This window comes from Pseudochaenichthys georgianus, chromosome 8, assembly GCF_902827115.2.
Source record: "Pseudochaenichthys georgianus chromosome 8, fPseGeo1.2, whole genome shotgun sequence".
Taxonomy (NCBI): domain Eukaryota; kingdom Metazoa; phylum Chordata; class Actinopteri; order Perciformes; family Channichthyidae; genus Pseudochaenichthys; species Pseudochaenichthys georgianus.
This window is the reverse complement of record NC_047510.2, coordinates 2,115,485-2,129,961: the sequence shown is the minus strand read 5'-3', so window position 1 is coordinate 2,129,961 and position 14,477 is coordinate 2,115,485. Positions and strand designations below refer to the sequence as shown.

Genomic DNA, 14,477 nt, shown 5'->3' with positions numbered 1-14,477 from the left:
AAGGTGCAGATCTCATTTCGGCAAACATTTCAGGGCTTTTGTGGACTTAATCCATGACAAACTGGAGTTGAGACCAGGAGGCGGAGTCGCAGTCTTACACGCTTCTCTGCGCTCTCTCCTAGGCAGTCATCCATAGGAATCCCGAACCCAATAAAATACCCAATATTAGCGGTGTGTGTGCCCAAGGAAAATTTAAGGTAAAACCTAATAGAGGTGTCATACATAATAACCTAATAAAAGTAAATGTAACAACTACTACAGTGCAACAAAACAGGAAGATTACATGTGGTCTTTTAAACATAAGATCTCTAGCATCTAAAGCAATATTGGTAAATGATTTAATATCAGATTATAATATTGATATATGCTGTCTCACTGAAACTTGGTTGAGACATGAAGAATATGTCAGCATAAATGAGGCCACTCCACCCAGCCATATCAATACTCATACTGCGCGAGGCACGGGCCGAGGAGGTGGAGTTGTAGCAATCTTTGACTCAAGTTTACTTATCAATACTAAACCAAAATTAAATGATACCTCCTTTGAAAGCCTCGTTTTTAGTCTTACGCATCCGACCTGGAAAACTTTGCAGCCAATCTTATTTGTTACAGTGTACCGTGCACCAGGTCCTTATTCAGAATTCTTATCAGAATTCTCTGAGTTTTTATCAACTTTGGTTCTTAAAACAGACAAAGTAATTATCGTAGGTGACTTTAATATTCATGTTGACGACGATAAAAATAGCCTTACTGTTGCATTTAACTCTATATTAGATTCTGTTGGTTTCTCTCAGAGTGTAAATAAACCAACCCACTGCTATAGTCACACTCTTGACCTTGTTCTGACTTATGGTATTGAAATTGAGCAACTATTAGTCGAACCGCATAATCCTGCTTTATCCGACCATTTCTTAGTAACTTTTGAAGTACTATTACGAGACTACAAAGCATTAGTCAAAAGCTCTTGCAGCAGAAACCTATCTTTTAGTGCTATAGCCACATTTAAGGAAGAGATTCCACCAATACTTAACTCGATAGCATGTCTGCATGTAGGGGAGGAAACTTATACAAATGTACACCACCCCAAATTGATCATGTTGTTGATAGTGCTATAGATGCGCTGCGAATAAAATTAGACTCTGTTGCTCCTTTGAAAAAGAAGAAAATAAAACAACATAGATTAGCTCCATGGCATAATGCCGAAACTCGCAAAATAAAGCAAAAGTCTAGACAACTTGAAAGGATATGGCGTTCCACTAAACTTGAAGAATCTCATTTAATTTGGCATATTACTCTCAATGAATATAAGAAAGCACTGCGTAAAGCGAGAGCAGCCTACTACTCTTCATTAATAGATGAGAATAAGAATAATGCAAGATTTCTTTTCAGCACTGTAGCCAGGCTGACAGAGAGCCACAGCTCCATTGAGCCTTCTATACCCATAGCACTCAGTAGTAATGATTTTATGTGCTTTTTTAACGATAAAATTGTTACTCTTAGAAACAAAATTAATGACCTCTTGCCTTTGACCAGTATAGTGTTATCAACAGCTCTCGGAAACGTACGTTCTAATATTACACTAGATAGTAAACTAGAATGCTTTTCAGCCATAAACCTTGAACAATTAAATTCAATGATTCTCTCTTCTAAACCATCAACGTGCATGTTAGACCCAATTCCAACTAAGCTGTTGAAGGAAGTTTTTCCATTAATTAGCACTTCTTTATTAAATATTATGAATATGCCTTTCTTATCAGGCTATGTTCCACAATCATTCAAAGTAGCAGTGATAAAACCGCTTCTTAAAAAGCACAACCTCGATCCAGAGGTTTTAGCCAACTATAGACCTATTTCGAATCTTCCGTTCCTCTCAAAGATTCTTGAGAAAGCGGTCGCAAAACAGTTGTGTGATTACTTAAAAAACAATGATTTATTTGAAGATTTTCAGTCTGGCTTTAGAACACATCATAGCACAGAAACAGCTCTGGTTAAAGTCATAAATGACATTCTAATAGCCTCAGACAAGGGACTTGTCTCTATTCTTGTTTTGCTCGATCTCAGTGCTGCATTTGATACTATCGACCATGACATCCTATTGCAAAGACTAGAGCACTTAGTTGGCATACAGGGAACTGCTTTAGGCTGGTTTAGGTCCTATCTATCTGAACGCTCTCAGTTTGTACGTGTCAACGATGAATCTTCCACGCAAACCAAAGTTAGCCATGGAGTGCCACAGGGCTCAGTGCTCGGACCTATTTTGTTCACATTATATATGCTTCCATTAGGCAATATTATAAGGAATCATTCTGTAAACTTTCATTGTTATGCGGATGATACTCAACTATATTTATCAATCAAGCCTGATGAAATTAATCATCTAAATAAAATTCAAGCCTGCCTTAAGGACTTAAAAACGTGGATGACCTTACACTTTTTGATGTTAAACACGACCAAAACTGAAGTTATTGTACTTGGCCCGAAGAATCTACGAAACAAATTATCTAAAGACATACTAACTATGGATGGCATTAATTTGGCCTCCAGTGAGACTGTAAGGAATCTTGGTGTTATATTTGATCAGGATTTATCCTTTAACGCCCACATAAAATCAATTTCAAGGACCGCCTACTTCCATCTACGTAACATTGCAAAAATCAGGCATATCTTGCCTCAAAACGATGCAGAGAAACTAGTCCATGCATTTGTTACTTCTAGACTGGATTATTGTAACTCTTTATTATCAGGGAGTACCAAGAAGTCAGTCAAGTCGCTTCAGCTGATTCAAAATGTTGCGGCTCGTGTACTAACCAGAGTTAGGAAAAGGGACCACATTACTCCTGTTCTGGCTGCCTTACACTGGCTCCCTATAGAACACAGGATAGAATTTAAAATTACAATTGTGTGTGTGTGTGTGTGTGTGTGTGTGTGTGTGTGTGTGTGTGTGTGTGTGTGTGTGTGTGTGTGTGTGTGTGTGTGTGTGTGTGTGTGTGTGTGTGTGTGTGTGTGTGTGTGTGTGTGTGTGTGTGTGTGTGTGTGTGGTGTGTGTGTGTGTGTGTGTGTGTGTGTGTGTGTGTGTGTGTGTGTGTGTGTGTGTGTGTGTGTGTGAGAGTTGAGTTGAGTTGCCAGGCAGACAGGCAGGCCTCAGTGGCTTATCTGACATATAAATGGTCAAAAATGGTACATTCTCCGTTAGCCTACGAGCTCCCCGTTTGAACGAAGGACTATTCCTTCTCAATGTAGCATGACATTGGATATGTGCTTAACTTGTCCTGGATTGGAATTTTTCCGATCATTCCCCTAGGAGGGGTTTGCAAAAATGTGCTTAAAAAGCATGAAAAACTCACATTTTTGAAAATTGCCGACTTTCTGGGGGGCGGGGCTAATGGAAGGCAATTTGAAATATGTCCAGATTCATAAGAGCAATGTATATACAGCGTTTCGTGAATATCGGTAAAACTGTATGCGAGTAGTTTGGAGTAATTTGCTACATGTAAATCGTCAAAAATGGTGTATTCGCTGTTAGCTTACAACCTCCACGATTGAGCTATAAAAAATTGGCTTCACAATTTAGCATCATATTGGATAAGGGCTGAACTTGTCCTGGATTGGAATTTTTCCGATCATTCCTCTAGGAGTTCGCAAAAATGTCCTTAAAATGCATGAAAATGGCCGACTTTGTCGGGGGCGGGGCTAATGGAAGCCAATTAGAAATATGTCCGCAATTCCATGAGAAATGTCTGTGCCAAAATTCGTGAAGTTCTGAGAAATTATATTGTGTGGGCGCTAGTGAGCAGGGTTTTTTTTTAAATTACGTTTTTTTTTTTACATTCTCGAAAAGGTTGTGGGCTCATTTTATGCTATCGCAATTAAAATATATATATAGGCCACGCCCACATTCTGCATTTTTTGCGACACTTTACATCTCAGTTCATAGTCAGTCACCCACAGAGTATGTCTAAAAAAAATAAATAAAGATTTGTGCATCCGTTCTTGAGTTATAAATTGATGGTGTTTTTGGCGCCCCCTATAGTCCAAAATGAAAATGCTTATTATTCCCCAAGACAGAATGAACCTATCCAACAAAATCTGTGATTTTTGGATACATTGGTGATGAGTTATGAGCATTTATTTCTAAGCCCCGCCTTTTTGCAATTACTTTTTGATTAATGGTGGCCATAGTTATCGACTGAACATACTCATTTACTAGGGTAATGTGTGTGACCCTCCACCGATGCTGTATACTAAGTCTGGTGTTGAAAATCAAAACATTGAAATGTAAGTGAATATTTCACTGTTTTGAATATTATGCTAATTAAAAATAAAAAAGTAGGCGGAGCTTAGGGGTCCAAGAGGATTATTTGTAGAGCAGAGGCCTGTACTATGAAGCAGGAGTTCCGTTTAGCGGGCTAACTTCAGGGAAAACTCACAGTGTCACATACTGTATGCAGAAGTATTATTTTAAGCAACACATTAAGTTGACGAAACACTCGAGCCAAATGTAATTAAAGTCAGATCGTGTGTTAGACGGGCAGTGATATCATAAACCTGTTAATGAACGCATTCAAACACTTGTTCTGTTCCCAGCTGTATTCACCTTGCAGGTGCAGCTCTGTGGCTTTGATCCTGGATAAAGTGTTTAAGTCATGGATGTTTAAAGTTTAACTTCTTCATATGTCTAATATTATAGTTGACTTTTCATTCAGGAAGTATGACGCTGCGCTGTCAGTGTGCTTCTCCATGTTTGTGATTGGTCGAATGCTCCAAATACCACCCCTTTCATGTGAACGCACACCTAACTAGATAGGATACGGCTGGCTTGAGCGATCCACTTGATAACCCGCGTTGTAGGACCGTTTAGCGAGAGCGCGTATGTTTTAGGGCTGTCCCGAATACAATTTTTCGGGCTCCGGATATTCGGTAGTAATCAGCAGCGAATATTCGAATATTCGGTGCGGAGAGATTTGTATTTTTTTTTAATACATTTTTTTTTCACATTTTTTTTTGTTTTCAAAAGGTTTCATAACACGCTCCGATTCCGAGACACCTGACAACACGCTGTTAAGCAGAAGCGCAGAAAGAGCATACTATTACGATTTATATGTATTTATTGTCTCAGTACTCGCAAACATTAAAACTAAATCTGGTTCCACATTCCGTCTATAACATTTTACAACCTGAACAGTCAAACAAAGATACAAAACGCATATTTCTGTTATAACAACAATACTTTTAATAACATAGCCGTATAAGAGTAGGCCTAACAGTGTCATACTTGTTACCGATACAGTAAACTATTTAAATAAATGAAGAACGAAAAATAAATGAACGAACTGTAATAAATATAATAATATTACATTTTAATAAACGAACAATTTAAATACAAATAAATGAATGGCTTGGCTTTATAATAAAACAAACTGTAACAAATAGAACAAGGGAGGTAGCGCGATTGAGCTATAACATATCCATAGCGATGAAATCTACTATGGCATCTGTTATCTCTATCTTTCTTTTCTCCGTTATCGGTTTTTGGAACTGTAGGGTCTGCTGTATTGTTGAGGATGTTGATGGCTGGGATGCGTGGGGATGCACCGATGGACACAATTTATTATTAGGCTGAGCTACTCAACTTTATGCCAATAAAGATGTTCCCACATTACTCCTATTATTTTCACTATTCTGATAAAATTAAAAAACTAATATAAAAAAACAATTCGGTTAAGTAAGTGCACGTTTTTATCATGTTTAACGTTACTGTTTAAACGGCGGATAAAGCAGCTTCATCATGGCAACTTCACAACAGCTAAGCTAAGCTAGGCTACTACTTACAGCATCCAGGTGACTTTTCAGAGTTGTTGTGCCACCGTGGTAGGCCAGTTTCTTATCACATATTTGGCACACTGCCTTCTTTTTACCGTCGTCCAATTTAAAATGGTCCCACACAGCTGAAGTCTTCGGCATTTTATGGGTGAAACGAGGTGAAGCGAGGTGAAGCGTGCCGTTTGCGTTCGTGACTGTGAACAGTGAACGCGATGTCAGGAGCACAGGCTGAGATTGTATATATTTCCGCATTTTAACAGTGCAATTCAAAAGTATAAATATAGTATAAGAATATGGCAATTCGCCTTTATTAATAGCATACATTTAGAAAAAAATATGAATTATTTTGAAAAAAAATAGAAAAAAAAAAGAATATCCGAATAATGAAATTGAAACCCGAATAGTTGGCCAACGAACGAATATTCGAATAGTCGAATATTCGGGTACAGCCCTAGTATGTTTTGGATTAGGCCAACCGGCTAACTCAAACATATCCAGGTTAGGTTGAACCAACTTCGTAGTACAGGCCTCTGCTCAATGTTGAGACTAGATCTGTATTTCGCCTTCCGTTTCAATTAACACATATAGTCTCCCGTTCATCAAATTGGGTTATTTACAGGTGTTGTTTTGTGTGGTAGAGGGTCGCTGTCATTGATGCGTTTTGCACCCTGGTCCGTTGTTTTGATATTCCGCTGAAGTATACGCTGTGACGTAATACTTTTTAAGGGAAGGGGTGTGGGTCAGAGGGCCTAGGTACAAAAGTCACAGCTCGCCACTGTCATCTATTATGGAAGAATGACTTGGCAGAAAGACACATCAAGTGCTACCTGTGTGTGTGTGTGTGTGTGTGTGTGTGTGTGTGTGTGTGTGTGTGTGTGTGTGTGTGTGTGGGTGTGTGTGTCTGTGTGTGTGTGTGTGTGTGTGTGTCTGTGTGTCTGTCTGTGTGTGTGTGTGTGTGTGTGTGTGTGTGTGTGTGTGTGTGTGTGTGTGTGTGTGTGTGTGTGTGTGTGTGTGTGTGTGTGTGTGTGTGTGTGTGTGTGTGTGTGTGCGATCATGGGCTCAGGACAGAGAAAAATGTAAGCTAATTATGTGGACACATGTGTACATTTATACGTGTTAATATGCTGACAACCTGAGTTGGGGTTAGGGTTGCACTTTAATTTAAATCCCTCAATGTTGTGTTAATAATAAATGATGTCGAAAGAAGAAAACTCACACTAACTGTGTTTTCGCATCTGTGTGTGCTTCACTGCGTTAATGCAGGCTGGAATGTCCCACTTGTCATGAGCAAAGACAACGAGCTATGTGTGTCTGTGTGGTCACTGGGTCAGTAAGTCATGGGACCCCCTCTGATCTTTGCAGGGTTTGTGGCCTGCAGTGCAGTACCAGGATGCGACAGTGCTGGGGGGGTAGCTCTTAGCCCCCCTGTCCTTCTCTGATCTCCTGTGTCACCCAAAGTCCCCCAACGCCCTCCTGCCCCCCCCCCTCCAATCTAGTCCACACCTTCCGCTGCCTTCACTCTGCCGTTGACTCTCAAATGGGAACCCTATACTTGCGCCCACCTCTAAAGATGGATTCCCAAATGAACAACTCAAAAAAGGAATCTTATTGTTTTTAACTCATGAAACTTTTAGTTCAAGATAAAATATGAATAAAATATTTCCCAGCCACTGTTGGACATTAAAAACAAACTGTGCTCAGCTGTCATGCCCCTCCTTTCAGCTATTGTGCAAACAGATTGCCACTTGGATTTGATGAGGCTGTACCTAATAGGGTGCACACCTAGTTACATGTATAGAGCAAAGACAAACTATTGCTTTTATTAACCTTCCTGTTGTCCTCAGATCTAAATATGTTGATGTCGGAATAAGGGGTTATTTTATCTAATTGCCAACAAAATAAAATGGATGTTATTCAAAAAATAGAATACTGACTTAACATTGACATGTCTTAAAGGTGGGGTAGGTAAGTTTGAGAAACCGGCTCGAGAAACACTTTTTGTTATATTCCATGGAATGCTCTTAACATCCCGATAGCAATGAATATCTGAAGTGCTTTGACAAAAAATACATAAAAACATTTCATCTGTAGAAGCCGTAATACTGTGAAAAGTACAACCGATGGCCTACCTGCCTGTCAGCCTGCCATCGGGGCACAAATTTATCTCGTGCCCTCATTGGTCATGTGCGCGTTCGTGTGTGTTGGAGGAGGGGCTCTTTGAGGAAGTGGCAGATTTTCTCCGGTTGTGTATTTTCAAATTCTAGCAATCTCGAGCCGGTTTCTCAAACTTACCTACCCCACCTTTAACTATAGTGAAATTATTTTTTTGTCTTTTTTTGTAATTGTTGGAATGAGGTTGCCTTAAAGAGTGTAACCCATATTTGGAGGATGATTTATACTACGATTTGACCTAAATATCAAAACAAAACAAAAGTTGTACAGTTGACAGGAAGTCAACACAAAGTTAATAAATAAAGGTTAATAAAACCAGCTGTTTTCACACAGTTACAGTCATCACATTTACATAGGTAAAACCAACTATATTTACTTTTTAAAACCTTCAATGTTACAGTATATGTTGAGTTAGCCAAGTAGTAGTTATCCATCTGATAAAAGTGGACGCTTTACCCTGCATTCCACAGCCCGCTGGCCGGGCCAGCATCAAGAAGCAGTCCCCCTGTTTCCAAATCAAATATAGATCCGTCACATCACATCACCTTCTACCATAGGGGCTCCGGGACCTTACCGAGTTCCTGAAGGAACTGGGTCACTGCCTGACACACGGTAATTTCCTTTAAGTGAGGGTAAAGGCCCTGACACACCAAACTGACACAAAAGAACACGTCCCCACGGATCCGATTGACAGGAAAGTCTGGAGCCTCGATGATTGTTGAGGACAGAGTACATTTTTCTGTTGCTGAACGCTGCCCCTGTTTACTCTTTCCATTTTCGATTGCCTGTTACCGGTGGAGGCACACAAGATAAATAGTTTCTTGAAGAACTACAAGTATAATCATTCTTAAGGTTGTATTTCATTGATTTAATTTTGTTTTTGTATTAAGGTGGTCTTCCTAAAACAACTTTTAAAATCACATAACTAATCTTCAGTATGAATTTCCATTCCAATAGTTTCTTCAAGAACTACAAGTACAATCATTCAGGTTATATTTCATTAATTAATTGTGTTTGAACTGCTTTAAAAAAATCACATGACTAATTTTCATACAAATCATCTTGAAGTATAGTCAGTGACTGTCCAAGGACATCGGTTTAAAGGTCCCATGTCATGCTTATCCGGTTGTTACCCGTCCCTTGTGTGTTGTAGCTTTGTCTGCATGTAAACGGTCTGCAGTCACAAACCCTCAAAGTTCACCCTGTAGCGAGTAAAACTCTAACACAGAGAAGACCTGTCTGCTGCCCCAGAACGCCTCGTTTGGGATTTATCTTTTCCATTGTTTTCTTCCTGGGTACTGTGACGTGCCCATATCCAAATGGACCCATTGGTCCAAATGGGGGTGCTAGTGGCGCGCTTACACTGTAGGTGTGCCGCGTTTGGGGGTGCAGGTGCTAGTGGAGCCTCGCAGATGGGGGTGCTGCATCCCCCTCAGGGTCTCGCTGTCTCGCAGACCCCACGCAGCAATCAGGAAATGAACCTTGCTCACACTGTCTGCTCCTCGCAGCGGCGAGCCCCGCAACGTCCCGCCAACACGGCACCCAGACCCCACGCAGCATTCTCACCTGTTTGTCCTTACTGGTGTCATTTTCTGGTTGCTAACAAACGCCATTGTAAAACATAAACACTGATGCTCCGCTGTAACAGTGGTGATCTCATCAGAACAGAATGGGCGAGCTGACCAATCAGAGCACAGTTGGCTCCCAGGGAGGGGGGGGCAGGAGCTCCAACAAGGCGTGTAGGACAGAGAGTGAATACACACACTATACAGAGATGCTGTGAGAAACCAATGTGAGTTTGGAAACTTGCACAATGTGAATCTATTCTAGTAGAGCTCAACAATGGAATTATGATCAGTAGAAATGGTCATGACATGGGACCTTTTAAAGTGTCAGAAGGACTACAGTTGTGTCGATTGGACAACAGTTGTTTAAAAGCAACTACAGTGGCGGTCCTAGGCCAAAGGCTACACCAATTTGTTTCGAGGCACAGATCAACACCTGTCCAAGCAGAAGAATGTGGAAAGAATGTGGAAAGAAAGTGCCCTGTACCAGCCTTTACCTGATTTATAAATCAAGAGACAATATAAAAACAAGAGAACCCAAAGACAGTGAAGGAGGGACGGACACTGTTCCTGCTCAGGGTGATCTGTCATGCCCCGGGGCCCTGCAGGGACAGTAGAACAAAAGCTGCCCCCCCTGCTCCCATTCTTACTTTCTTTCCACATTCTTCTGTTTGGACAGGTGTTGATCTGTGCCTTGAAACAAATTGGCGGAGCCTTTGGCCGAGGACCGCCACTATAGTTGCTTTTACACAACTGTTGTCCAATCGACACAACTGTATTCCAAAAAGAAAGGTTGCATCAACTACTGTCAGAGGCAACACAAATAAATAGCTGGCAAGCGGAAGTATACTTTGTGGAAGTCCTGTCACATGACAATCTGACCATACGTCATGTTGTGTTGCATTGTCCACACTGACGTTTAAGACCAGAGTTCAATGATATCCACTTTGGAGAGCATGAAAGAAGCTGTTCCTGTAACGTAATCCCAAAAGCTTTGCAAGTTGAACTTATACTTCAATGTTTTTGTGGTGAGAAGAATAGTTGTTGTTTTTTGGATAACACTAAGTTCATAGGGAGGTCTTTCTAATCTTTTTCTTTCAACACAAAATGAAGTGAAGTCCATCAAATCACTCAATGTTCAGCTCTCCACATCTAAACCCCATTGAAAGAGTTCTTAAAATAAAAATGTGTTGTGTGGTCGATGACTGATTACAGGAGACAAAACCATAAGCATTGGCTTCAGAAAACCTGGGGCAATGGCTATACATTATTTAATAATGGGACATATTAATTGGAGCAAAGTGGAAACCTGAAGAGCCTCTTTTCATCCTGTAACATTGACTCTTTCCTTTAAACGTGAAACAGCAGTAATATTTAAGTGTCTGGTTTTTTGTTGTAGTTTTTTTCCGTTAATTCTTGTTTGTTGAATTCCCTTGCACTCCCCTATAAATATGAATTCATTGCATTAGACTACTGGATACATATATATACAAAATATATAAAAACAGTTAGAGTGAGAGCTAGCAATGTTTCAGTTGAATGGAGCTGATATAAGTGGGGGGCCTTGAAGAGAGAAAAGAGCAGCAGAGATTTAACAGAGACTAACCCACAGAGCTGGGTTTACTGCTTCTAAAAGATAGTATTGTCTGCATTTGGGCTACACACACACACACACACACACACACACACACACACACACACACACACACACACACACACACACACACACACACACACACACACACACACACACACACACACACACACACACACACACACACCCACACACACACACACACACACACACACACACACACACACACACACAAGAGCTCAAGGCTTTGCCTACACTGTGTTATTAGTGCGCCTCTCTTACCTGCCCAGGCCGTTTTAAATCAGACTCCATAATTATACTGTAAGTCTCGCTCAAAGGCACATAAAAGCAAACATTATGAAGTCATTCAAACCATTTTTTCTATGAAAAAAGCCAAAAGTATCTTCAACCTCTTAATACATGTCCAAAATACTATATTTAACCTGGGACAGCTACGTTTAGATGAGCTGTATGGATGGAAGAGCTGTAAATGTAAGCCATAGTTGTCAGAGTACAAGTACACTAAATAGTTTTGAACTAGTGTTATTGTTGTTTAATCTACAGTAATAGCTTGGTCTATTAGGTAGGCTAAATAAAATATCAGAAAATTGTTCATAGAAAAAAAGTGCCATCTTCAAATGACCAATCACAGCCAACCTAATATTAGACACATTACCAAGAAAATGAACACATATGAACATTTTCACATTCTGTTGTTTTTAACTAATAAAAAACGGCACTAATAGTTCCAGCTGTGGTTTTAATGGACATTAAAACAAAGAATACAGCCACACTCAATGTAGGCTATTATTTGCTTTTTAAAACTATGGTAGGATATATTTCACTTTGTTTTTTGCACCTGTCAGACTTCAGTCACATTTTTCAGGTAAAGTAACGACCGAGAAAGCGTAGCTACAGGCCGCGGGCTGATGCAGACAGGAGCCCGCTCTCAGAGCAGAGGGACGGCCTGGAGCCAGCGTTTATTGAAGGCAGCCGTAAAGTCATTCAATATTACACATACCTTCGAAATCTGATAAAATCCCTTCGAGGTGGTCGTTCACGGAGAGTTCCGACATGCTGACTGCGGCTCCGTGATGGCGCTCCGAGCCAGAGGAGAAACCTGAAGAATAAACCGTGTATCCTCAGTGGAAGACTTCCGCGCTGTGTGATGCTGAGCGGGATCCGGGCTCCTCTGGCCGGGCACACTGCAGGAGGCTCGGTGTGTCGGAGGCCCAGCCCCCTGCTTGCTGCAGCTCTGCCCCGCAGCAGGACCCGGGGGACGGGGGCGGAGCTGCGAAACACCTGGAAAATATCCGAGCTCCGTCAGGTTTCTCCTTCCTCTGCTGTCCTCTAGAAATCGCCAGAAAATGGTACAAACTTAACTCGCTCCATTGCGGAGATAGGGGTCGCCAGTCTCTGGCACTGTTATTTTGGGGGTCGCGGGCTGAACAGCTTGGGAACCCCTGCCCTACTTCACCACCAGATTATGCCATGGTTATGGTGATACATTATCTTTCAGAAGTTAAGAAATACCATCTGATCCTTTTACAACAAACACTATGCTCTTTGATTAATCCTTTTTTGTATATGTAACTGTGGGAAGAAAGTAACTTTTTTTGTATCCTGATTATGTAGTGATCTACTTGTAATCCATTACTCCCCAAACGTGTCTATAGGCACCTGCACTGAGATCTATTCCATGTATTGTGTTTTATAGTGTGATGCATCAATGCTCCATAGCCTACTGTGAATTATAAATATAGGAATAGTGTAATCTTATATCATTTGAATAGCCTTTGTTTTCCTAATTTGAAATGAATCTTCAGTTTAAGATCATAAACACGATCATAAACACCTAGGTCTGTGAGTAGAGCCATACCTTCTATTGGTTCTTAAATGCACATCAAATCTTTCAGATGTTCTGGTCTCTTTGAAAGGTTGGGACCAAAGTAACACTTGATACAAATCGTTTTAAAGAAAACATTACAGAATTAGTTTTTGTTGTGATTACCTACTCACGTGTGTTTTATCGATACCACGTGCTGAAGAAACACAGCTGCAACAATTGTCCTAACATATGAAAAACTGGACGAAAGAAAGACCTTGATGAATTGTGCCCACTGATATATCCTAAAAGTTACACTTTTCCCTTTTTGGCCTGAGGTTGGAAATTAGTTGAATTTCAGCTTCAGGGTGATTTTTATAGATAGTTTATATTAACATTCCTCACAATTAGAATAAACCTAATCATCTGATGGTTGAACAGGTCAAAATGTTTTTAATGTCAATACAACTCAAAGTGGGCTAATTTATCATTCTTCCATGTGACACACATGAGCAAAGCTCAAGTGTTTTTGTTAAACATTCCTTCCAACACACACACACACATGCACACACACACACACACGCACACACACACGCACACACACGCACACACACACACACACACACACACACACACACACACACACACACACACACACACACACACACACACACACACACACACACACACAGCCTCTGTGCAGATCATAAAAAGCCACTGGCATTAATCCTCTGTGCTTCAGAGCCACTGAGAGCCCCCGACCCCCCATCCAGTCGTAACAGCAGTGTGTGTGTTTCAGTGGTGGCTGTGAGAATTCAGTCACATGGGTTTCTCTCTCTCTCTCTCTCTCTCTCTCTGTTTCCTGTGATGTCTTTGATCGGTCCAGACGATGCATTATGGGCCATTCTACCGAATTGGACCAAAGTCAGGTTGGAAATGTTTTGAAATGTTGTATGTTTTTTTCCCAAAACTTTGTCCATATATATTTTGTACCATATGTAAATTACACATATCTAGTAAAAGAACCGTACATTTTTATACCGTATTTTCAGACTGTATTGGAATGTTCTTCCTCTACCAAAAATGGTCACTACCAAAACATAAGGCGCTTTCACACTGCAGTACTTTTCCCACTTTAGTTCCGATATAGGTCCGAAATGCTGCGTTCACACCACGTTCACACCACGTTCACACCAAAAAAATCCGGAACTAAAATGAGTTAATAAGACCCCTTTTACCCCCTTTTCCGTCCCTGCTAGAGAGCAGGTATACTTTCGTGGGAGAAAAAGGTTCCTATGTCTGATTGGCTGGGCGGATTGCAAACCACGCCTCGTAAAACTCCCCAAAAGTTTTGTGAAGCCGCCATTTTATTATCCTCGCATTAGCATTATTAGCATTAGCCCAGCGCAGAAACGCAGAGAGACTAACTTATGGCAACACAAAAGAAAAGATGGGAGCGGTGGAGATGAGGAGGTGTCGGCGTTCTGACGATTTACTCGGA

The 14,477-nt window shown here is 40.7% G+C and overlaps 1 protein-coding gene across 1 annotated transcript in view; it reads right to left on the bottom strand.

The window, feature by feature from the left end:
- Positions 1-12,325, bottom strand: part of septin12 (septin 12) — a 127,099-nt gene extending 114,774 nt beyond the window's left edge. The window contains exon 1 of the mRNA XM_034088662.2: positions 12,173-12,325. Coding sequence (XP_033944553.1) covers positions 12,173-12,227 — 55 coding nt within the window. The 5' untranslated portion in view covers positions 12,228-12,325. The remainder of the gene's footprint in view (positions 1-12,172) is intronic.
- Between the last annotated feature and the right edge of the window lie 2,152 nt (positions 12,326-14,477).